This window comes from Leptosomus discolor, unplaced genomic scaffold (assembly GCF_034619465.1).
Source record: "Leptosomus discolor isolate bLepDis1 unplaced genomic scaffold, bLepDis1.hap2 HAP2_SCAFFOLD_31, whole genome shotgun sequence".
Taxonomy (NCBI): Eukaryota; Metazoa; Chordata; class Aves; order Leptosomiformes; family Leptosomidae; genus Leptosomus; species Leptosomus discolor.
The window spans coordinates 3,129,630-3,154,694 of NW_028237959.1; the positions used below are offsets into that span (position 1 = coordinate 3,129,630).

At 53.4% G+C, this 25,065-nt stretch overlaps 2 protein-coding genes across 2 annotated transcripts; both read right to left on the reverse strand.

Annotated features, from left to right (window-relative positions):
• Nucleotides 1-748: 748 nt before the first annotated feature.
• On the reverse strand, nt 749-9,509 carry LOC147412313 (lysosomal alpha-glucosidase-like). Its single transcript, XM_086481481.1, has 14 exons — nt 9,120-9,509; nt 8,893-9,038; nt 8,452-8,617; nt 7,951-8,047; nt 7,748-7,867; nt 7,463-7,581; nt 7,191-7,322; nt 6,921-7,031; nt 6,644-6,756; nt 6,436-6,521; nt 6,194-6,311; nt 5,322-5,422; nt 2,924-3,048; nt 749-805 (listed from the first exon to the last, which is right to left on the reverse strand). Exons 1-14 carry the CDS (start codon nt 9,507-9,509, stop codon nt 749-751), a joined length of 1,881 nt encoding a protein of 626 aa, XP_086337607.1.
• Nucleotides 9,510-9,812: 303 nt separating this feature from the next.
• LOC147412314 (coiled-coil domain-containing protein 40-like) lies at nt 9,813-22,889 on the reverse strand. The gene is made up of 19 exons (XM_086481492.1): nt 22,869-22,889; nt 22,580-22,704; nt 21,227-21,395; nt 20,853-21,043; nt 20,247-20,330; nt 19,939-20,158; nt 18,950-19,104; nt 18,003-18,125; nt 17,480-17,601; nt 16,514-16,757; nt 16,224-16,406; nt 14,740-14,985; nt 13,789-14,002; nt 13,070-13,239; nt 12,854-12,945; nt 12,131-12,251; nt 11,279-11,467; nt 10,909-11,067; nt 9,813-10,146 (listed from the first exon to the last, which is right to left on the reverse strand). The coding sequence occupies exons 1-19, from the start codon at nt 22,885-22,887 to the stop codon at nt 9,901-9,903; spliced, it is 3,072 nt and encodes a 1,023-aa protein (XP_086337618.1). The 5' UTR covers nt 22,888-22,889; the 3' UTR covers nt 9,813-9,900.
• Between the last annotated feature and the right edge of the window lie 2,176 nt (nt 22,890-25,065).

Here is a 25,065-nt window from a genome sequence, read left to right on the forward strand (position 1 = left end):
ACGCAACGGGCAGGCAAACGTGCCTTCTGCCAGTGACACCTCTTTGCTTTTCCTGATATGACTGGAGCGACATCCGCTCCCTTTGCCTCAGCGAAGAGGGGGGCACTGGAGCTCCCCAGCACTGGATGGCAACAGCACGTTCGTTACGGCTGATTCTGTGTACGAGCGTTACCGATCTCCGTTATTAACCGGGCCGTTCTTCACAGCTAATGATACCGTAATGAATACATTCATGCTGTAAAACACAACGTGCCTGCCGTCAGGCAAATGCATAATGGGGAAATCGGTGACTGCATGTTTTCCAAACACAACCTGACTTCTGGCGGAAGAGCAGCACAGGTTGCTCTGCCTGTCTGCTTCTTGGTGTCGTTCATGTAGGTCACATCCATTTGTAGAGCTCCGGGGGCTCCCTGGGGAGCCCGGCCGTGCTGGTGAGGAGCGTGGACAGCTCTTAGGGCTTGTGTGAGATGTGCCGGGAGGGGCGAGGTTGGGCTGGGGGAACGAGCGCTGCCAAGCTGCTGCGCAGCTGAGCGCCGCTTGGGAAGTAGATGAGCTTGCCAGTGCCTGGCTCAGCCACGGGGGCTCATCTTTTCCGACCGCACCAACAGACTGAAAGGTCACGCCGCTACTTGCAGTCACGGCCGTGTTAGTTCCTACACACGATGAGGGGCAGAGCCCCAAATCATCTACCTCTACAGCAGCAAGGATGTGACAGCCCAGCTTTGTGCATGGACACTAGGGTGGGGGTCTAACGGAGCACAGTGTGCACGCTGTGCCGCAGGACAGGGGAGATGCCGTCCTGCTGCTACGGCGCACCAACCGCCACCCTGGGCAGTGACCTATATGGGCTGGAGCAGGCGAATTCAGCCAGTGTCCACGCCTAACATTTGGGCTGTTTTCAACAAAGCGATGCTACTTCACACTCAAAAGGAAGATGGGCAGGACAAGACTTCTCCAACTAATCTGCGCTCTCAGTTTTCAAATCTGGAAGGTGACAAACACAGGCCCTGGCTGGCTGTCACAAACAGAAAGTGTGGGTTACCAGCCTTTACTCTGAATGTGCCAATTCCTGTCCTCCACGGAGTCAGTGGGTGACAGTGGCCAGGTGAGTCAGGAAAGCCTGTCTCACTTTGCTGCCTCCAAGCCGTGAAGAACCAGCTAGTGCAGGAGCGTGCAGGGCTTTGGTCCTTACACCCCAGCGAACACCCACACCGAAACAGGACTTTGGCTCCCCGATGGGTACTTGGATTCTCCCCCTGCCTGTAATGACAGGTTTGGTGTGATCTGATGGGAAGGGAAATGCTTTGCTGAGGTGGGACTCTGCCAGACAGTTACCTGCAGCTCAAAACCCCACACCCCAGAGAGCACAGGGGGCTGGCGGTGATGTGGGTCTTCAGGATGGCCTGGTTAGCTCTCACAGGCTCCACTTCTGTTTTCACTCCCCTAGCACAAGCACAGATGTTTTGCCTGTCTGTCCCACATTCCAGCGGTTTGGTTCTGCCTTCCAAACCACAGCGAGCATTGCTGCAGACCTTGTAAAACCTGCTGGAGTGTTTATCGCTGCACAGCATCGAGTCTTGACTCCAAACAAAAAGGGGAAGGAATGAGTTAATTCCTTTGCTAAAGACTCCATTAGTACAAGCAGAGGTATTTCAACCAGAAGGAATATGACTTGCGTGGTGTTTGGCGGACAACATAGGTGCACAGATACCCCCTGAGCCAGTCCAAAAGGTTTATTGTGTTAGGAGCAGTAAACATTTTTAGGGACATATAAAGAATAATAAGCAATCATACCTTTAAATATACCTTAAATCCCTTTAAATTGCCTACCAGAACAGCTAATACTATCGATACAGGTATGACAGTACCTGGCTGATGCCACCTTTAAATCTTCATCTTAGTTAACTAAAACATCGGTGAGCCTTAACATCAAGGAATGCAACATTTTCCTACCATTTTAATTTATGACAGAATTCTCACAGGCCTTCAGCACCTGCAAAAGAAATATTTACTTCACTTGCATCACTTCACAGACTGGCTGCCTGCACTGATCTTTAAACAAACAGTATCTCGAGAGCTGTTGGGTTTAATACTACATATGATACCTGGTATTCGTTCTCAGACTAAATACATATTTCCTGCAAATTTGGAGCCCGTTTGAAAAATTAGGCCAATGACCAGGAATTTGAATGTGTCTAGCTGGAAACATCCAAGCATTTTTAGAAATGACTGCACTCTCGCTCTTGAAAACCAGGTCCCTGAAGAGAGTTTTAAATTGGACACCGCAAATGAAGAAGCCCTGACATCCTTGGATTCCTTTGAGAACATTGATTTAAAAGCTTGACTCAAAAGAGCTTCCCAGTTAAACGCCTGAGTTGGAGCTGAGGGCTTTTTCCTTAATCAGGAGCAGACAAATTAAAATGAACACAGAAGACTGAATTTACACAACAAGTTATTCATTAAAGGAAGGGACAGAAGGGGGTAGGGAAGAGAAAGAGACCACGTGAAAGCAAGAGAGCGCCCACAAAAATGAGCAGACATACAAGTAAGACTATGCTGGGACACTATCAGGAGAGGTGGCAGTAACAGCATGCAAGTGTTATAACAACAGCCAAGATGATTTTCAGAAGTGATGAATCCTTTCACACCAATCTAAAAGGAACAGCAAATTCTTAGCCCCCCTGAAAAAATCAGACCTATTTATGCAGTGCTACAAAGGATATCTGAAGGATCTGATAAACGCGTACCAGAGAGTATAAAAATAGTATCTCCTCTAATAGAACAAATGCTTTCAAACAACCTCAGCTGTACAAGAAAAGGATTGCTAGGAGTGGCCGAGGTAGTAGGAGCCTCACAGCTCCTGTGTCAACTGTTAGCGCAAGTCTGGGTATTTCCAGAGCAGGATGGCACCGTCTGCACTCACACTCACAATGTACTTGTTCCCAGGACAGATCTTGAGACAGGTGATTTTGCCACTGTGGCCCACTCCAACATGAGTCACTGCACGCTCGTTGTAGTGCCACAGTTTCACCAGATGGTCATCACCACCTGCATGGGGCACAAAGCAAGAACAATGATTACACAGAGTTCTGCTGCTTTTTGTTCCCAGATCACAGGCAGGGGAATATTTAGGCATTCATTTGGTTTAGGAAGGGTGGGATACATTGTCTCGGGCCTTATGGCAAAAGCTACTTCTTTTCAACCGAAGTAGAGAATCAATGTCCAGTAGAGTGCTCAGGACCTGCCCCAGCAGATCACAGCGAGCTATGGCCAGCAATTGGTACCAATAATGTACCAACCAGGTGTCAGGTGAAGTCCCTGGTGACTGGAAAAAGGGAAACACTGCACCCATGTTTAAAAAGGGTAGAAAGGAGGGCCCTGGGAACTACTGACCTGTCAGCCTTACCTCTGTGCCTGGAAAGATCATGGAACAGATCCTCCCAGAAGCTCTGCTAAGGCACATGCAGGACAGGGAGGTGATTCGGGACAGCCAGCACAGCTTCACCAAGGGCAAGTCCTGCCTGACCAACCTCGTGGCCTTCTATGATGGAGTGACTACAACAGTGGACAAGGGAAGAGCTACTGATGTTGTCTATCGGGACTTCTGTAAGGCCTTTGACACGGTCCCCCACAACATCCTTCTCTCTAAATTGGCAAGATACGGATTTGAAGAGTGGACTGTTGAGTGGATAAGGAATTGGTTGGATGGTCGCATCCAGAGGGTAGCGGTCAACAGCTCGATGTCCAGATGGAGGTTGGTGACCAGTGGCGTCCCTTATGGGTCTGTACTGGGAGCAGTGCTGTTTAATATCTTCATCAATGATATAGACAGTGGGATCGAGTGCACCCTCAGCAAGTTTGCGGGTGATACCAAGCTGAGTGGTGCGGTTGATATGCTGGAGGGAAGGGAGGCCGTCCAGTGGGACCTGGACTAGCTGGAGAGGTGGGCCCATGTGAACCTCATGAGGTTCAACAAGGCCAAGGACAGGGTCCCGCACCTGGGTTGTGGCAGTCCCCAGTATCAACACAGGCAGGGGGACAAGTTGATCGAGGGCAGCCCTGCCAAGAAGGGCTTGGGGGTGCTGGTGGACAAAAAGCTGGACATGAGCTGGCAAGTGCGCTTGCAGCCCAGAAGGTCAGCTGTATCCTGGGCTGCATCAAAAGCAGCGTGGCCAGCAGGTCGAGGGAGGGGATTCTCCCCTGCTGCTCCACTCTGGTGAGACCCCACCTGCAGTGCTGCATCCAGCTTGGGGGCCCCCAGCACAAGAAAGACATGGATGTGCTCAAGTGGGTCCAGAGGAGACCACAAAGATGATCGGGGGGCTGGAGCACCTCCCCTGTGAGGACAGGCTGAGAGAGTTGGGGTTGTTCAGCCTGGAGAAGAGAAGGCTCTAGGAAGACGTTCCAGTACTGAAAGGGGGCTACAGGAAAGGTGGGGAGAGTCTCTTTATCAGGGAGTGTAGTGGTAGGATGAGGGGTAACAGTTTCAAAACGAAAGAGGGAGATTTAGATTAGATATTAGGAAGAAATTCTTCACTATGAAGGGTGGTGAGACACTGGCACAGGTTGCCCAGAGAGATGCCCCCTCCCTGGCACTGTTCAAGGACAGGCTGGATGGGGCTTAGAGAAACCTGGTCTGGTGGAAGATGTCCCAGCCCACAGCAGGAGGTTGGAACTCTAGGGCCTTCAAAGGTCCCTTCCAACCCAAACTGTGATTCTAATATGATTATGATTTTAATAATATTGACTGTCTTCAAAAGGCTCTTCACCAACATTCGTTTAACCAGGTTCATCTGAAACAACTGGTGCTGCCACCAAATCTGTGGTTTTTAACTATAGCCAAGATCTGCAATACCATGGCTCCTCTGTGCTTGTGCCAGGCTCCCAGAAGGGACGGCACAGTGGTAGGGAGCATGTGAGCCTGAGGCTAGATGGAGCCTGGAGTCATTCCTGCTCGCAAACCAACAGATACTTCCAGGCTTCGAGTAGGGCGCTTGAACAAACCATTCAAGTGCACTGTGAACACCACTGAACTGAATGAGGAGCAGGGCAAGGTGGAACCCTGTAGTCTTTCTTCCCTTGGAGACATCTGAACCTTGTCTTCACCTTTAAACTACATCTTGCAAGACTGAACCATAGTATCTTCCAAGTCTGAACTACAGCCTTTTTCTCAGTATTTTTCTTCAGTGATTCTTTTTATTTTCCCCTTTACAATCCATTCTTTCATTTTTTTCATACTTCACTGAGATCCCTGGTTCGTTGTCTTCCTTTTCCTGCTCTTAATATGACCTCCTCTTGTCTAGTTTCATCCACCCACTCACCTGTGACAAAGTACGCCCCATCTGATGTGATGTCCATCCCATTGACGGAACCCGATACAGATCCTTCCACTTCTCTGATTGCAGACTTCCCAGTACCGAATCTAGAGAGCAGACCAGAGAGGAGAGCTCAGTTCTGTGTGAACAGCACACAGATTTCAGCCCTGTAACACAATCTTCTGTGGGGCTTCAGGAGCTTCATCACATAACAAGCCCCCGACTTTGTGTTTTGGAATTCCTTCAAACAGAATTCCCGCAGCTTTGCTTACCCTTCTGTCTGTTCCACTGGTGATCATCTGGTACTCTTCAGGATGGTAACACACACATTTGAACAACGTGTTGGCTAGAACCATTTGTCTTCTTATAAAACGCCTGCAAAACGCCCCCCAAAACAGGATAGAGCAATAGGGTCAAAAAATGAACAAAAAAATTGGCTCCTGATTAAAGCTGACGGATAATGGAAACATTTCCTTGGCGATGTCTCTGGGGCGACTCCTCCGACGTGCCTCTTCCAAAGCTTCCGACCTCCTGACCTTGAATTCTGGTGGTGGTGGCAGTTCATCTTCCATACTCGATGGAGAGATTATCTACTCGGAGAACAACGTCTGTGTCCACCCCCCAGAGCTGCTACAAGGCATCGGGGAGCATCATCCAGGTGACAAGGTGTCGCAGGCACTGCTCACTCACTGCAGGCAGCTTCCTGGCAGCAGCAGGCAGTGTTATAAACCAAACCCTTGCCCATCCACCAAATGCCTTCCCCCGTGCCCAAACTGCCCACGCCGCAGCGCAGGGAGGGGGGTCTCTCTCCCGGCTCTGGCATCCCCTGGGCTCTGCATCAGCTCCTCCGGGACAGCAGGTGTGAGCCCCAGGCTTACTCGTGGGAGGCGATGGCCTCCGTCAGCGCGTAGAGGCTGTGCAGGTTGTAGTGGGAGGACAGGTACTGCTGGCTGGAGGCACAGATGGTCCCAGCTTGGAGGCGTCCCCCGAACACACCTGCACGGGAGAGGCGGAGGCGAGGGCAAGCTCAGAGCCCACTTGTCTGGGACCGGAGCATCCCCTGGGCTCCTCCCGGGGCTCCCCACAACCCCAGGCAGAGGCTGGTACTCGACCCCCATACCTGGCACGTAGGGGGGCTGCTCCAGGCTGTTGGTGGGGCAGCCGTCCCAGGAACCCTCCACGAAGTTCGACGGCTCATTCGTGTCCCGGGGAGGGAAGAGAAGGGGAGGGAAAGGATGGGATGCCTTCGCTGCTGCACCAGAGCCCAGCTGAAGCGCAGGGCAGAAGCCAGGGAGCCACAACCGGCAGCTCTGCCGGGGCCACTCACAAGCCGCATGCCATCGAAGGGCACTTGGTCGTGGAAGTCCTTCACCATGTCGTGCCACCACTCGTGAGTCTCTGGGTTGGTGAAGTCTGGGAAGGCTGTCGGACCCGGCCAGACCTGCAGGAGGGAGGCAGCAATGGGCAAAGCCCTGCTGCACCCCACAGCCCCCACATGCCACCTCATTTCCCCCCACGGCCATAACCCCTCCGTGTTTCCCTTCAGCTCTCAGGGCTCCACTCAAGCCCCCTCCCACAGGGACTGGGGCTGCTCCCGACACGTACCTTCCCGATCAGGGGCTGCCCCGTGGCGTTTCGGATGAAAACCCCTCGCTTCAGTCCCTCGTCGTAGGGCTTGTAGGTGCCGGGAGGCCCTGAGCTGCTGATCCCAGGATCCTGGCAGGGCACAAAGCCGGGGCTTCACCAAGAAGGGCAGGGAATGGCCTCCCCCGCCTTCCACAGAGGAAGCTCCATCACCGCCCTTGGGGGCTGCCAGAAACCCCGGTGCCAGCCCACCTGCGCAGAAGCCTCAGCATGGCCGGGGGTGTCACTCACCACGATCATGATGTACCTCGGGCCGTGGCGGTGGAAGTCCTGCACCATCTCCGGGTAGTCCTTAAAGGTTTTCTTGTTGAAGGTGAAATCCCTCTTGGCATCCGTGTAATCCAGGTCGTTCCACTGCACGTCCTGTGGATGGTGGCAGCGGTGCTCAGGGAGGAGCAGGGACCCCTGCACGCTGCTGTGGGACCCCCACCCCACAGAGGCTCCCCGTCACTCCCCCATGGCCGCTTTCCGGGCAGAGGCTCCAGGGAGCAGCCGAGACCTACCAGGGGGAAGCGGGCTGCCGTCATGTTGACCACGATCTGCCGGGTGATGTCGGTGGAGGAGTAGCCCCAGCGGCAGAGGTGGAAGCCCAGGCCCCAGTACGGAGGCATGACGGGGAACCCTGGAAGCCGAGAGGGCGGGTGCTGGCCAGGTGGGCACAGGGACAGCCCAGCATCGTGCTCCCCCGTGGCCCCACTCCGCCACGCCGGCCCCACCGCGCCGCTCGCAGCATCCCGGCAGAGCCAGCCCAGGAGCACCCGTGCCCCCCGCCCGCGGCTCGGCCCTACCGATGACGTCCAGGTACTGCCGCACCACGCTCTTGGGGTCAGGGCCCAGGAAGACGTAGAAGTCCAGGATCCCGCCCGTCGTGCGCCAGGTCAGGGCCAGGCTGGGCTGCAGGAGCACATCTGGCGAAGCACGAGCGCCGGAGGAACAAGCTGAGGATGGGGACGTGGGCCAAGCCCATGCCCAGCACCTCCGTGGGACTCACCCATCGCGTTGCTGTTCAGCAGAAAGACGCCGTGAGCCGAACCGCTGTCCTCCATCACCAGGTAGAAAGGGTGGGAGCCGTAGAGGTTGACCTGGGGCTGGAGTAGAGCACAGCGCAGTGCGGGTGAGGCTCCGTTGGAGGCCCCAGCACAGCACCCACCCACCCACCTGCCTGCCACTGGCCAGAAGCACCGTCAAGGCTCGGGGTGCAAAGCCAGGGCTTGCAGCCCCAGACACTGCCTGAGTCAGCAGAGCTCTGCCCCAAACAAGAGCCCTGGACCGTGTCAGGGAAAGCGGCTTCTGAGCCAAACAAGAGCCCCAGGGGGGACAAAGCCTGACTTGGGGACAACGGTCCCACGGGCTTGCCCAGGGCTGAGGCCAGGTCCCAGAGCTCCACAGCCACCGATGCCTTTCCCCAGCCCCAAACAAGATGTCAGAGGTTGCAGGGCCACCCCCACAGGCGCAGATGAGCCACCTCCCTCTCCCTCAGCCCGCTCCGTACCACAGGCGCCATATCCTGATTCCAGAGGGTGACCCTGGTCCACACCGTGTCGAGGACCAGCGGCGTCTGGTGCTCCCCCAGCCCAGAAATGAAATGGGAGGGCAAAGAGGTGGAGAACTGCAGGAACTGGTCTGCGAAGAAGAGGGGCGCGACGGTGGTGTTCAGCCTGCCGGAGAGAAAGGGAGACTCCGGCAAACAGCCCCAGCGGTGCCCAGCAGCCGGGTTTCGACTGATCTCTGGGACTCCTGCTTCCCTTCCCAGGCACCGAACCGCAGAGGGGCTCAAAGCAAAGCCCCCGCAGCCGCTGACCGCCACCCCGCTGCTGTCACCGCCATCCCCTGCCGCATCTCTGCTCCGTCCCACGCACCGCTGGGGTTGGGGCCAGGACCCGCTTCCAGACCGAATCCTTTCGGGAAGGCTCGGGGCAGGACGGGCACTTACAGGACCTGCCCGTCGCGCTGCCGGCAGACGACGAGGCCGAAGGGATCCTGGTTGATCTGCAGCCCGTAGAGCGGGGAGGCGGCTCGGCCGCTCGCCCGCGGCGTGGCCAGAGGCACCTCGTACCGCTGCCGGGCCGGGTCCCGCAGCTGCGGGGACAGAAGGAAGGGGGGGGATGTCAGCGGGGGGGTCCGGAGCACCGGGGCACCGGGCCCGGGGCCGGCTCGCACCGTGAAGCGGAGGCAGGTGGGGGTCTCCAGCGCCACGTCCAGCCGCAAGCTGCCCACGGCCCCCGGCAGGAAGCTGGCGGCGACGCGGCGGAGCCGGGTGGCATAGCCGGTGGCGGTGGCCGTCAGGTTCTCCGCCCGGTAGCTCCGGTAGCCGCTGGGGAAGAAGAACCAGGGCGGGCCGGGGCTGGAGCCGGGGCTGGAGCTGGAGCCGGCGGGTGCGTAGCAGCAGCCCCGCTCCTCGCAGTCCGCCTGCGACAGCAGCCGCTCGGGGCCGCAGTCGAAGCGTTCACCCGGGGGCACCTGGCAGCCGGCGGCCCCGGGGCTGCCCGCCGCGGCGGAGCCCAGCAGCGCCAGCAGCAGCAGCGCGGCCGGGAGCCCCGGTCCCGCCATGGCCCCGCCGGCCCGGCCCGGCCTCCCAGCAGGCGCGGCGGGACCGGCCCCACGGCACGGAGGCGTCTGCGGGGCGGGACCGGCCCCGGGAGCGGGTGGGCGCCTTCCCCTGCCGGGGCCGGGGCCTTCCGCCTCCCGGAGCTGCAGGGAAAGGCGGTGAGAGAGGGGGGGCCCGGAGGGGAAGGGGGCGGCTGCCCCCAGCGCCCCAGGCCAGGGGGAGGGATGAAGCCACCCTTGTGCAGCCAAGGAAACAAAAATCAGTTGCAGTGCTACAGCTTTGGTGACCACTACCTGCTACACAGACTTAGTTTTTAGATATTTGTTTATTTACAAAGCCTGCAGGCTCCAGCAGAACAAGAGCTGAGGGTTACATGGATGGGGTTCGTGGCAGTCAGGCTTCCTGCGAGCCCAGCCTGGAGCCCAAGCACTGTCTGAGCCACTGGAGAGTCCGGTAGTGCTGGGGATGGTCCTGCTGGATCTGCTGGACGATGGCATTGATGGTCTGGAGCCGGTGGCGCAGTTTCTGGTGCTCATTTCTCCAGGCTTGCTCCGTGCGGCACAGGGGAGTGTACGTCCCTTCCTTCAGCGCCTGCAGGTGCTTCCGGCGAGTCTGGTAGGACACGATCTCCAAAAGGTTCTAAGGAAAGCAACAACAGAAATTGCTTTGACAGCAGGCCGCAGAGAGAAAAGCACTAAGAAAGGCAGGTGACTTTTGTCACCGGTACTGGAACCATCACATTCTGAAAGGGAAGGGCTTCTGAAGAGGGACAGGGCTATCAAGTCCCCCTTGTACCGGCAGAACAGCTGCTAACGGGTACAGCCAGAGAAGTGGTTAAGTTGGAAGAGACCTTTAAGATCATTGAGTCCAACCATGAACCTAACGCTGCCAAGTCCACCATTAAACCATGTCCCTAAGCACCACATCTACACGTCAGCTAATAGAAAAAAAAAAAAAAAAAATTAAATGTTCATCACAGAATTCCATAAACTAGAGAAATACCTGCATGCGCAGGGCAACCCTCGCCAGGACAGAGTTTGACCAACTTACAACCTTTGCAGGAGGCCATTCAAGACCTTCAGCTGGCTCTCAAATCTGTAACATACGAGCAGCCAGAAAGCGCTCACAGAGGAGAGCTGTGACCGGGTATTTTCAAGACACAAACCATGTCCTTCAGGCTGATGTCTCCAGGTGAATGCTGCCTCGCTAAGAGTACAACTGCAGCCCCAATTCAGGACCCCCATGAGCCCTCAAGGTGTGCTCAGTTAATTTAAAGTGCCGCTAAAATGCCAAGCACACTCAGTTCAGGATGGTGGCGAGACAGGGAGATGGGGAGCCGGCACCAGGAGAAAGCAGCCGGTCCCGTCGGGCTCGCGAGCTCCAGGGAGCGGAGCCGCTCACCCGTCGCTTCCTGTTCCAACGAGCTTCTGCGTCTGCATCGAGGCCGTCGCACTCAGCCTCCAGCCTGCGCAGTTCTCGCTGCTTTTCTGAGAAGGCGGCACCGAGGGACGCCTGGGCACTCTCCAGCTCCAGGAGGGTTGCGTTGCAGTCCTGAACGGTCTGGCAAAGGGAAGAGAAGGAAACGGCAGAGTGTGGTTCTTCGTCCAGCTGCACTCCCAGCCATCTCCCCAGAACTCTCCTGTGGGGTTTTTTAAGGAGCCTCCAAAGCCTGTCCCGTCTGTGTCCCGACACCCCGCGTGTCTGCGCTCAGCCCACCCTGGTGCTCCTTACAGCCCCGGTGAACTCCTGCAGCCCTGCTCTGCTCGCTCACCTTCTGGGCTTTGCTGATCTTCTTTCTCAGCTCCTGTTTCTTGCAGTGGAAGACGCTCTTGGGGACAAGCTTCTTGTCTCTTTTGTTCTGACCCTCTCCACGAAGCGCTATCACCTCTCTGCGAGAAACAGATGCCTCCATATCACAAATCATCTTCTCCTGCTGCTTCATCAGCTGGCCATAGCGGACCTGCCGTGTGCCAAGATATGAAATAGGCTGAAAGTAACAAATGTTCACAAACGGCACCGAACCGATTCTGTGCGGCACATCCCCTCCACATAAACCAGACATACGTGACACGTGAGCGTTGGCAAGCCAAATTTGCTCTAAACCCAAACCCGGCTTGCCCTGTGTGGATCTGGAAAGCAAAGGGCTGGATTATCAACTCGTCTAAAGTAATCTTCAAAAGGTTTCACTGGAACTCCTTAGCAATAGGAAAAGCAGAAGAGTAAAGTAACCTGGGAACAAAAGGGAAGAGCTGCTTTGCCAGAAGACAGAAGGCTTCCCTAACCAGTGATTAAGATGATGCAATATTTAGTCATCAACATTCCTTTGCTTATAAATTGGGGTCACGGCATAAGGTGGCAAACATATTATGTTTTAAATAGATTTCTCAGGTGTCTCTAGACTCTGCTGCAGCCCATTACACGGCAGGCGCAAGGAAGGCACGAAGAGCACGCACGCTGGATGTATTTCATTCAGCCCAGCTGGAGGGTGTACGATTTCCAACATTGCTATGGCCTGGCAATGCTGTTTCCCCAGCCCGTTTCTCATCTCCTGCCTTCAGCAACGCCGAAGCTGAATCCATTGTGTGCAGCTTCCCCTCCCCAGTGCTCCTCCCCCGGGGCTCACCTGCATCCTGTGAATCTCTGTTCTCATGGCGTGGATCTCGCCGTGCCCTGACTCAGACTCCACCGCCGCACGCATCTCTCTCGTCAGCTGGATCTTCTTCTCCCACAGCAGGATTTGATGCCTTCAGTGACAGAAAGGGAAAGCGGCACCTTTGTCAGTGCCCGAGAGGACGCTCGCTCCCTGTGCACGCGTGGCAGCACGCTCCCGAGCTCAGTCCTGAACATGGAGCTGAAGGTTCAGCAGAACCTGAGGGTTTGCATGTGGGACACGTAAAAGGGCAGCCAGGAGCAGCGTGGAACCAGACAGGGAGCTCCGCCATCCACAACGTGGCACGGTGGTGGCACAGTGGCTAACAACAAGCGTGCCCAGGCTGCCGGGGGCTGGTGGACCCCAGTGAGCTGCCCAGCGCAGCACGCTCGCTCCGAGTTACTGGCGGAGGAGAGCGCAGGCAGAGTCACCCCATACAGATCTCAGCAACGTCCAGCACGAGCCTGCTGGAACTGTTAAAGCCGACATCCTCCCGGCTCTCGCTGCTTGCAGAGACAGCTAAAGCACCTTTCAGCTTCTGCGCCCAAAAATCCATGAAACTCCTTTCATCTTCTCCGAGAAGGACAGAAGCACATTTGCTGTTACTGGTTCAGTTCGATGAGCAGAGAGGAAAGGTGACATGGACACCTACATTCAAAGAGGGTGGCACAAAGCAAGAACCTCTCTGGTACCTACTCTGCTTCCACCAGGCTGTTTAGGAGTCTTTCCTTCTCCTCAGTCAGCTGACTGTGCTTCTCCTGCATCTCAACCGACTCTTTTTCTGCTGCCTAGGTTTGGGAAGCATAACATTGTCAGACAACACAACGTGGTCAGACTAAGAAAGATTTACACGGTCACTGTCTGCCTCCGATCTGCACGGGAGGCTGAGACCTGGAAATGAGATGTCTGTACCTTGAGAGAGCGCACAAACTCGTTCTCGGTGATCGTGTTGCCATATTGCAGCTCCTCGAAGCTGCTGCTGTTCTTGTTGATGAACACATTCAGCTTTATCAAGTCATTGGACATGTTCCTCATGTGACGTTCGATGTCTTTCTGCTCTTTTGTTTCCTGCTGAATTTCATCTACAGGTGAACAGAAAAAAAAAAAAAAAAAGTCTTAAAATTCCCACAAGCAGCAGGTGGAACACAGGCAAGGCGTGACAGACTGCCATCAGACCAGACAACGCTGCCTGCAGAGCCACCTGCGTCCCACGTACCCAGCCAAACTGTTTTTCCACAAGCCCAAAACCCAAATACGGTTTTGAAGGAGACTGCTGTGGAAAAGAGCTGGTTTGAGCCAAGGGAAGCGCCATCGTGGTGGGGACATTTACCCACCAACTACTTGCAAACGTTATTTAAGAAGTGTAGCACGTGACACGGCCACTTTGGTTCGGTTGTGCCCGTTAAGGCAGCGGGATCAGTTGGGACAGGGAATAACGCCAGGCAGAGCAGCAGAGGTGCCTGGCTCGTAGCCCCAGAGCAGTGCTGGGGCCGCCTGCGTTACTGCTCACACGGACGTAGGAGCACGGCGCATTCTCTGGTGAAGGTCTGGCTCACCCGTCTGTAAGCTCTCGCTCCCTTTTTCCTCCATTCACAGCTGAACATTTTAAAAAGAGTTGGGGAATGACCTACTTTCCCTGCGCACTTTCTTCTGCTGCATTACTGTGATCCGTTTCTTTAACATATCCAGGGAGGCTACTTGTTCCTCCCGTTGGTGTGTTAACTTGACCAGCTCTTGCTGCTGATTGAGCCAGTGCTTTTGTAGCGTCATCACCTCAGAGTGATATTCTTCTATCTGCTTGGACAGCTTGTTGATCTCCATTTCCAGTGGCCCCAGTTCTTGACCCTGGATGAGGGCGAGGTTGGGGATTAATCAGGCAGAAGCTGCTGAAGCACTTTTTGCAGAAGGCCAGTCCAGCTGCTGAGATGCCTACCGAATACTTCAGCTATACTGTTACTTCCTTTGTGCCTCTATTTCCCAGGAGCTGGATGGGACCAATCATTCCTGACCTCACGGGAACAAATGCAAGGGAAGCCCGAACAGCTCTCAGGCTCTGGGGCGAGAGGGGCCTCCTAAGCTCCTACAACAGGCACATCTGGGTGTCCAAGAGTCTGCCACAGCACTCATTCTTGCATTGGGCTCTATAAAGGTCTTGCAGCTCACGGTGCCAGGGGCAGACCTGGGTATCAGCTGAATGGGGCCAAGCACCAAGTGATCTACATCACCCCACCTGCTCCATTCGCCCCTTGTCAGGATTTGCAGGTTTTCTGATGAGACCCTAGTTACTCCCAGAGTATTGATGTCATTCAACGTTTTCATCGGGCGCAGACAACTCCCTGCAGAAATCTGTGCTGGGCACACCCTCATTTCACAATTCCCTCATGCCAGCTCCTCCCCCCCGTGCACTAAGAGCTGTTTGACAGACGTAAACACTTACATTAACTAGTGCAGCTTTTAAACCTCTATACTGATGCCTGAAAGTTTTAACTACTCAGCACTTACACAGTTACATTTATCAGGGGCACCTGTGGTCACCACAAAGAATAAAATCAAGCCTGGGACTGAAATGGGAATGTACATACCCCCTGCCGCGCAAGAATCTTCTCCAACCTCTTGTTGTACTGGCTGAGCACCGCTTGCCTGTTCTCGGTCAGGAGACTGCACCTTGCAATCTCGCTTTCCCTGCAGCTGATCAGGTCACAGGTATTTTTTACTTCCTTGTCCAGCCGACAAAGTGTGTTTTGGAGAACTGTCAGCCTGCAGCTGGTATGAGTTGCATTCAGAATAACCTGGGCCACATCATTCTCAACCTTGGAAAAATGCAGCTCCTAGGAACGCCAACAGACAGAAAACAAATTACTGTCACCAGCAGCAGCCCATTGATTTGGAACGCCCGCTTCCCGAGGCACAGGAGTCAGGGGATTTAGATTCTCCTCCCAGGTCTGTGCCACAAGCTGCAAGCCAGCCACTTACCCGCTCTGTACCTTTGTTTCTCCATCTCCTGACGGAGATACCAACATTTACCTCTGCCATAAGGCTGCTGAAGAGCATGAAGGAGCCCAAACATCCCAAAGCCTTTAAGAGGCCGCGCTCATCACCTCTGCAGTTACCTGCCCTGCCTGGGTGTCTCCAGCTGCCCGGCTCACCGGAGCAGGACATTCTCCACCACACCCGACAAACACGTCCCTCACCGAACCACCACCGCAGCAGCCAGAAAGGCGGGTGCCTGTTGAGCGCAGCGCGAATGCAGCCGGGTGACTTCTGCTGCCCCCGCGCCGCCAGCGGCCACGACTCTGGCTACATCCAGCCGTGCACCGCAGGTGCTGATGGGAGACAACACGAGTGTCCACTTGTTGGTGTGCCTGTGGGAAGGGGGCGGGGGGCCCCTCTCTCACAACGGAAGCCAGCCCTGGAACTCTTCCTGTTGCTCAAGATAATGCCCCCGATTTAAAAATCCCAGGGCCAGGCTGAAGTAACCCGCAGAAATACAGAGGTGTGGGTGCCTTGTTAGTGCCAGCCCACACAACTCAACACCACAAACACTACGCTGGATCTTCTAGTTTTTCTATCTGTTCCAGTTACACACTCCCAAAGAGAGCAACTGATCGTGCCACAAAGAACTGTGGGTCTGGTTCGATTGTTCCTCGGGCTGTAATCCTCACTCAGGAATGAGAGCAGGCCTGTATTGCATTCCATGATGCCGGACAGAGATACAGGTTAGTTCAATGTGGAGTACAGCAGTACTACATATCCACTGTCTTCCTCCAATACATAAGAATTGGCACTACTTTATGGTAAAAACTCCCAGAATTCATCGTTCTGTCCCATTTTTTAAGCAAAGAAAGAACAGTACATTATGTGTCAAGGCCTTTTTGGCCAAACCCTCTCGCGTACACCAGAATCCCGCACTAAGATCACTGGAAGAACCAAACTGAAGTCACAAACTCAGCAGACCTTCAACTTCAGGTCTGAAAAGCAGAACGAAGGCGCGGACGAAACACACTTGAGAAACATCGCTCAGGGCGGTTTCCTTCCCCCGCCCTCCCAAACGGAAGAGATAACACACCAGGTCTGTTTTTCTCCTACGGAGCTTTGCAGCCAGCTGCGAGAAGTGCTTTGTGGCTTTGCTGGACACCATCTGGTCCTGAAGCTTTGCCATGATTCCGTTCTCCATCTGCACTTTGGCATCAGTTCCTTTCTCTATGTCCTTACTGATGGACAGCAACTGATTCAGACAAGCAGCTTGATCCTAAACGCAGGAAAGACAGGAGACAGGGTCACTACAACTGTTTGGGGAAGGGGATTAAACATCTGTGTCTGATTTGAAAGGTTCTTCTTCCAAGTAACTCTCCTCACCATCCTGGTCCTGTTGAGGGCCTGCTCTGTCTCGTGGAGAACGCGAGCGTAGGTGCCAGATTCCACCTTCAAGGCCTCCTGCCTGGAAAGGCACTGGGCAATCAGCTCCTTTGTCATGTTGGCATCGTTCTGTGAACGGCTCAGGATGGCGACAAGCAACTCATTCTTCTCCTCCTCCTTCCTGATTGACTTCCTACAGCCATGGATGTCCGTTTCTAGGGACTTGAGGTCATGTCTGTACTTGCTGGAGAGGCAAAGAGGATGGAAAATCACCACAGGGGTAGACTCACGCGCTGAACAGTCATCTACAAATTCCTCTTTTCAAACACGCTACTGCAGCGACAACAGACCAAGGAGGAAGATCTTTACAAAGGCCATCCTGCTGTGACAGTGCAGAGTCATCAGAAGATGGATAGAGACAGAAGACTGAAAAGCAAACGTACGTAGGAAAATTAATTCCCGCTTTCAGTCCTGTCCCCACCCCCCACTCTTACCAGGATGCCACCATAAAAGCACATTGCAGGGAATCAGCCAGGCTGACTCCAGAGCAAATAAGCGCTTCCTTTGGCAACAACAGGACGGTTTTCCTGATGATTTCTGAAGGCATCACAAAACCCTAACTGAGAGCGACAGGTAAAATCCCTCTTGAAGTCTAGCTCTTTGGATTGAGAGATGTTGCAAAGGTGAAGGAACTCTTCTAAAGGACTAAAATATGAACAGAAAAACTCTAAACAGCTTTAAAAACCCCACACATTTTGGGGGAGAGTTGTGTTTTGGATACAGAATAGTGACGAAGAACTGTGCTTCCTATCCTTTAACCTTACTACGTGCTTCAGAGCAGCAAACTTGTTCTGCTTGACATATCCTGCACGCGCAGCAATAAACTGGAGACGCACTGCCCCTTTCAGCATTCCTCCCGTCCAGCCCGTGTGAGGTCTCTCCTGGGACTGTTCTCAGATACCGTACCTCAGCAGCGCTTGGGTGGCGATATAGGCCTCATCTCTCTGCTTCATTCCCGCCAAGCTGCTATTCCAGTGGTTCATCAGTCGCTTTTTCTCCATGTTAATAGCCTGAACCTCCATACAAGCCTGGGGGAGAGAGGATTTGTAGACAGGATAAATCTATACTAGGCTGGGAAACCAAATTCACGTTACAATGCCTTTTTTTTGGTGCGTGTTCATAATACGGTGGGCAGGAACAGCTTCAGCTAACGTGCCTCTGGTTTATGGTCACCCCCGACCACAGAGCATAGGTCTGCAAGGAAAAAAATGCAGAGAGGGTGGGGGAGGAAGTGATTTATAGGCAATTCTTGAGGACAAAGGGAAAAACAAAACAAAACAAAACAAAACAAAAAAGTCTTCATTCCTCCAAACAGGAACTGATCATACAACTCTGTCCTACACTGTAGGTACCACGTGAGCATGAGCCAACGGGCTCGGTCCTTCCAGAGGGAAATATTAACCAGAAGCGGAAAAAAGCATTCTCCTACCTCATTTGCTGCTTGCCGAGTTACTTTTGTGTCCTCTGCCTGAGCCACAAACTGAGCTTCGAACAGAGCAATCTGTTCCTGCAGCTCGTAGGCTTTCCGGGTCAAGCGGTCTACCAGAAGATCCTAGAGAGGCAGAGCCAAACAGCTCAGGATGAGTAACATAATCTCAGGCTTAACCAACTAAATTCTACAGCAATAACTTGGGCTGAAAATGAATTCAGTTAGCTTTGATTCCTACTGAAACTCTTCCATTCCTATCCAAACGACTCCTGAATGCAGCAGTGACGATTTTCAAGAGAACAAAACCTTCTTTGCTGGTTTTTATCGTTCCACCCACAGTAGGAAATTGGTCCTTCAGATCTGAAGCAGCATTCATCCCTGCCAGCATGGGTTACATTGCGCCACCTCTCCAGCAGCTGGGAATCTTGATAATTTATGGTTTAAAACCCTTTGTTAAAAACCATCTAAACCCATTCGATCTCAACCGTTTGCCCGCAATTCTGCATCAACAGTAATTAGTTGGTGTCCTGCTGCAAGCAGGAGGCAGCAGAGGGAGCTCCAGCACACCGACCGCTCAGTTCACCTTCCAAGTTCGCTCTTCCTTGGGACTCAGGGCAATTCTCCAGACTTCAACATACGATACTTCTTTGCTAAATATCTTTCTGCCCCCACACCCCCGTTGCCTGTGTGAAGAGTGATCACTACTGATTACTACTTCCTATTATAAGGCTCATAAAAAAATTCTGTTCAGTACATGCCACTATCTTGGTGGTGGGGATTCTTCTCATTTTCAATTATTTGGGGAAAATATCCCCACGCACCTTCCATGGTGTCTGTATATTCACTACAGCCTTCCTTCTGCCAAGGCAGCACGTCCTCCGAGACTCGCCGCTAGCTGTCACCTGAATTCATTTATTTATTTGAAAGAAGAGAGTTTTACTTGATACCTGTTTTTTCTTTTCCACGTCAGCTTGGGCCTTCTCCAGCTCAGCCCTCTTTGTCGACCGTTTCATTAGTAAAATATTATGGTGCATATGGGCCATGTTCTGCATGTAGAAGAGGGGCAAGGCCAGGTTTTCAAGCTGGGTCTGCATTGCAGAGACTGGGGAGGCAGAGGGAAAAATATTTACAGGAAAGTATGTTTGTAAGACACACTTTAAACAGAGGTAAAAGGGAAAGAAACACAGAAGCACCCAAAGCCAAATTCGCACATTTACCAGCCAAATCAGCCCCCCTGAAATGTGAATTTGCATCGGCTTTGGAGTACAGCTCCACAAGCACAGCTAATATCTTGGTAAGCAATTCATTGCTTCCCAGCACTCAGAAGCCCAGGAGATCAAAGAAGGGGCGGCCTCAGGAGGCTGTGACTCCACTCCTCTGCCCCAAAACAGAACTGTCTCTTTCTCAGTCTGTTGAACGCTTCTCTATTTTTTTCAGCAACCTGCCAAACCTTTCTAGGCAGTTTATCCTACGCTGAGCTATCCTCGCCATCACAGTTGTTTTCCTGTCCCCTACCCACAGGCCTGCAGCACAACCAGCATGAGTCAAGTCCATTTCTTTGGCTGGGACGGGTTCCCACACGGATGGCACTCTCAGGCTCCCGGGTGCCCCTCACGACCCACGACCTTTGCGATCTCGTCACACCCTTACAGAGACACAGGCAAACGTAACAGAGCGACAGGATCTTCCTCCTTCTAAGTCACAGAGCAGCCCATCTGCCCGGAACAGTTGTAGTCCTAAAGACCTTCTCAGAAGTACAAGGTAGCCACACGGTCTTAGAAACAACCAGGAATACCTGTGAAAGGTTTCAGCGAGTGCCTGATTCCTGATCAATGTTACTGTATTTTTCAATCCAATGCTTGACTTGGATTCAAATAAATCCCTTTCTCCACACAGTACTAGAGCCAGGAAACCTGGCAAGGGCTGCCTCGGTCACCTTTCTGGCGTTCATCGTGTGTGTTCTGACACATTTGCTTGTAAGTAAGCCTGAGGCCCTCCAGCTCCTCCTCCAGCTGCTGACGTGCTGTGGCCACCTGAGAACGGCGGTCGTGGCTCTTCTCCAGTTCCAGCTGCAGGCGGGCCAGCTGCTGCTGCGCTCCGTAAAGAACCAGCCCAAGCTCTTCCCTCTCTGCTTGCCCCTTCTTCGCTGCTGCCCTCTGCAAACACAAGAGGAAACCAGTTACCTGGCTTCAGCTCGGGCAGGGGTGGGCTGCTGCGGGAAGGCAAAGTAAGAATGCCACGTACCAGTTCCTGAAGCTCTAGGCTCACTTTTTCCATCTGCTTAGTGAGGTGACTCTTCAGGGCAGCCTGGAATCTTCTCATCAGAGGCTGTCAAGAAGTATGACATTGATACAAGTCAAGGTACTTGTGTAAAGAAATTATGAAGAAACCTTACTGCTACCCCCGCTGCTAAATAACACAGCGTATCTTCTGCCACAGACCCTTGCATTCTTACTTTAGCTACGCTCACTGTAACGAGTGAGAGGAGTTACATAGTGGCTATTTGTTGACAGCAGAAAGCCACTACTGAGGATATCTGAAAGTCAGAAACACATCAGAAGAGCTGCCTCTGAGAGCCCATCCCCTCGCTCTTGCTGACAGTACTTCTCTTTCAGGAGCACTGAGGAGTACCAGATTTACCCACTACACGGCTCCCTCCTGAGCCTCCCGTTTGGGGCTAACCCTGAGGGAGCAGACACGCTCAGGAGTCAGTACTTCTGCAAAAGCCTGTTTTAAACACGTGCTTTCAGCCTATGGCTGAGCCGCCGCTGACAATCTACCTTGTGTATTTCATACAAATAAAAACAGCAGGTCTGCGAAGAAGAATGACAAGATTTGAGGACTTCTCACATGTTCTAGATCCAAGACAACCAGCTCTGTTTCTTCTACGGTTTCTTCACTTCTTCCACTCATTTTGTGCCCCTCAGCTCCACGCTGCTGGCATGCCTGTTCCCGCCTTTGGTCACCATGCTCACTGGTGAGCTGATCCAACTGCTCAAAGGCAGTCTCTGAGCAGAGAGAAATGGGTTCTCCAATGTCACCTGGACCCCACCCCCCAAGAAAAAAAAAAAAAAAAAAGAGAAGAAAAAGACAAAGAAAATGCTTAGATTTCAAAGCGTTGTGCCTCCAGTTGGACTAACAATGATGAGAAAGGGAGAAAACTAGAAACTGTGCTTGACAGGTGGTATGGAGTGTTGTACTGTTAGCAAGGGACTGAAGGATACCTGACTCTGTGCAGCTGTTCCGCTCCGCTGACCACGCAGACACCTGCTGAGGAGCTCCTGAAGGAAGGGGAGGGTTTTCTCTCTCGGTTACTGGCTGCTCCATGTCACCCAACGCAGGAGGACAACTGTCTAATTCGACTTTGTCCAAGAAAGTCTCAGGGGATTTTTTCTGAAACGTAAAATCCACCACCTGAAACAGCTTTTCAGTCTGCCCTGACAATCTGCTTATTTCTGTCACCACGAGACAAGAACGATGCAGACACAGAATCGGCAAGAGGGCCTTGTTCTAAACTCAGCCCACAGATACACTGGCAAAGCTGTGCCTCTGCCGATCAAAAAATCACCTTTACCCACACGCAGCACAACAGAGGAACCTCTCCAGCTCTGTCACAGCTTTTGTAGACTTTGTGCCTGACCAGTTAGCTTCTCTCTGTTCAGTTCTGGTCGGGTTTGTGTTGGCAGCAACAAAACCGCCCCAGGAGAATTTGAAGTTACAAATACCGGCCATGCCTTCTGTGAATAAGATTGTGTGTGTTGTTAGTGTCTCACCTCTGCAGAACTAACAAACAGCTCTGTAGGTCCTCTTTCTGCTGGTGGAAATGTCTCTTTTTGGTCCTGCAGAGGAACGGACCCTTCTTCTTCATTGTCGCTCCCATTCTCCGCCTCTACTGCCTAGCACACACACAGGCAAAAAGCAGAATAGCAGCGTTACAGCAGGTTGTGCATTTGGTTTAATGCTCATGCTACGGTGCTGTAACAACTGCTTTTTGTCATGGGAGTTTAATTTTGAAGTTTAAGCTCGTTCACAAAAACAGTCACCCAGGCAGCATGAAGACGGTAAAGATCCTGACAAAAATTCTACACACCACTTTTAATTTCAGATGTGTCTCTGGCTCACGTCTATTTTTTAAAAAAATGCCCTTAGGGATTTTAGTCCTCCAGCTGGTGCTACACGTAGCCAAACTATTATCTTCTTTTTAAAGAGACACTGTTTTATCCCGTACCATCATTTGCCAAATTCAAATATCGTGCAGTACCAACAGACAAAAAAAACTTATCACCACCAACCTCGAACACAGCCCCCATACGTGTGTCTGTGAGATGGGGGCAACCTCCCGTTTAACATGCCTACAGCCATCTGGGAGCTGAGTGAGAAGCACATGCTTCAGGACGCTGCTGACACACAGAACTACAACTACATTTAACTTTGGTTTTTTAATAGGCAGGGCAAGACTTCAACAACCGCTCCCTTGTTTTACTTCTCCCTATTGAAACTGCTTCCACGAAGCCATCACTCTGCAAGGAGAGCGTAGGAACATCATGCTGCCCCGCGAACGTTCTGAAGGAAATCACCTCCATAGCAAGAGGCGACGGAACTCGGACGATATCCCGCGCAGCGGAGCCGGATTCCACCCCAGAGCCCTCTGCTGCGGCACCGGCGGCCTCCTCCATATTGCTGGGCTGGGGATGGCCTGTGCCTGCAACCAGAGCGGAGGGAAGAGTGAGAACCAGCCCGGCTCCCCGGGGCCCGCCAGCTGCAGGCCGCCGCGGGGCTGGGCAAGGGCACCCGCAGGGCCGGGGAGGCCGGGCGGCCGAGGGCCAGGCGGTTCAAGGCCCGGCCGCGGCCCAGCCCCGCACTCACCCGCCGCCGTCTGCGCCATGTTCCCGTGTTCCCGTTGCCAGGCGACGCATCAACACCCGGTCACGTGAGCGCTCCGGGCCGCACCACCTCAGCCTGTGGAGGGGGGGGGGACACGCGGGCCGCACCACCTCGGCTCGTGGAGATGGGGGGGGGCTGTGGGGGGGGCGCTCGGCCCGCACTACCTCAGCCCGCCAGGCCCGGGGGGGGCCCGCGGCGTCCCGGCCGCCCTGGCGGCGCCAGCCCCGGTGCGGGGCAGCAGGTAACGGCGCCGAGGGCTGGAGTCCGGACGGGGGGATCTGCGGGGACGAGGCACCCGGGACGCTGCCCAGCACCCCGGGGATGCATCCATTTTCTTTTATCCCGCTCTTTGTCTTCCCTTCCCACCGGAGCCCTGAGGCGCTCGGTGTGCTGCCGGCTGGGGGCTGGCGGAATGCGAAATAGTTCATTTTAACTTTATGTTCTGCTGTTCTGGGCTGGCTCCCTAAAGCTTGGGGTGTATTTAGGATTGCCTTCCTTTTGGGGAGGGGGTCCTCTCTCAAATTGCCCCAGTATCTACCTCTTCCTTTGCTGTTATCAGCAGAGACCTGAAGGTGGATGGTCGGTGTAATAAGTAACATATTGTGCTTTGTTCATTAAACCTGTATGGGAAGGTATGGATGGAAGATTTATGTGCCCGCAAGGCTTGATAGCCCAGCCGAAGGACATCTGGCAAAGTAAACAGGACCCGCAGCTGAGGGGGTTGAGTAATCACATTCTTGCATAAGTTCACCCACAGGGCAACGAGGAAGACCTTCAGCCTTCATCCTTACGACCACCAGGAGGCAGAGAAAGACCCCCCAGCAACAGAAGGAACATGCGCAGAGTATCGCCCTGATTGCGACATCGCGAATGCAGGAAATGAGACTGTATATCATGTGCTTACACGAGGCGGGAAGGCGCGAGCCGTTGGCGGAGCGCAGACTCCCCGGCCGCCCAGCGCTGCCTTTGCTCTTGTTCGCTTTCTAATATAATAAAATTCGCATTGGATTTTGACACTTTAAATTGTCCGTGTCTCTACCTATCACAATTTGGTGCCGTGACTCGGATCGCGACTAGATTGTGGCCTGCAGCTGCATTGGGGAGGCGCCCCGCCATCCGGCGGCCCCTGCAGCCCTCAGGTCGCTTCTGTCTCGACCGACGAACCTAAATTGAACACTGAGCAAAGGAGAACCGGTAACCCTGTAATCTTTGTGCACAAAGCTCTGAACGAAGACGCAGGACGCGTGAGTATAGGCCGGGAATCCGTTCGGTTTGGGTTGGGTAGCCTGGGGCACGGTGTATGAGACGTCCTGCCAGGGCGAAGTGAGTGCGGACCCTCTAGTAGTGCGTTTCTCGTAGCCCGCGAGGGAGCGAGCCCCAAACGAGGGGAGCGGTTGGTGTGTGTGTGTGAGTGCCTCAGAAGATGGGACAAAGGAAAAGCAAGCCCTTTGAGCCCATGGGAGAGGGGCCCCATGTGAAATTGCCCCAAATACCGCCCGATAGTCCCCTAGGGCTGATGTTGAAACACTGGGATAACTTTCCCTCTAGGCAGGGAAAGGATAAGGTAAAAATGATCCATTATTGCATAGAGGTCTGGGGCGGAAAACAGATTCGAGGAGACCATCTGTATTGGCCTGGTTTTGGATCATTTGAGGATTGGATATGTCAGGCGCTAAACATTTATGTTAACTCAAAGGAACCATTTAATTTGGAAGAAAGTGAATATGCCAGTCTGTGGATGGTGGCCGACACTAGGGTAAATTTATACCCTTTAAAAGAAAAGGGGGGTGGCTACCGAGGGAGGAAGAATAGAGAGGAAGAATTAATAAAGCTTTCAAGGAATATCAAGAAGCAGATGAGTCGCCCACTAAATGGTTAGAGAGACTACGAAAGAGTCTCCAAATGTATTCCAGTCTGAATGTAGACACTCAGGAGGGGCAGGCCCTGCTGAAAATGCAATTTGTAGCAAACGCATGGGAAGATATTAAAAGAAAAACTGAGAAGATAGATGATTGGCAGAACAGAGGTTTGGACGGGCTATTGAGGGAGGCACAGAAGATGTTTGTCAGAAGGAAAGACGAGAGGTTTAAGAAGCAGGCAAAGGTGATGGTAGCAGTGGCTCGGGAAGGACAACGTGGAGGTGGGATTAGATCGACTCACAAAACGGACCCAAGACCCG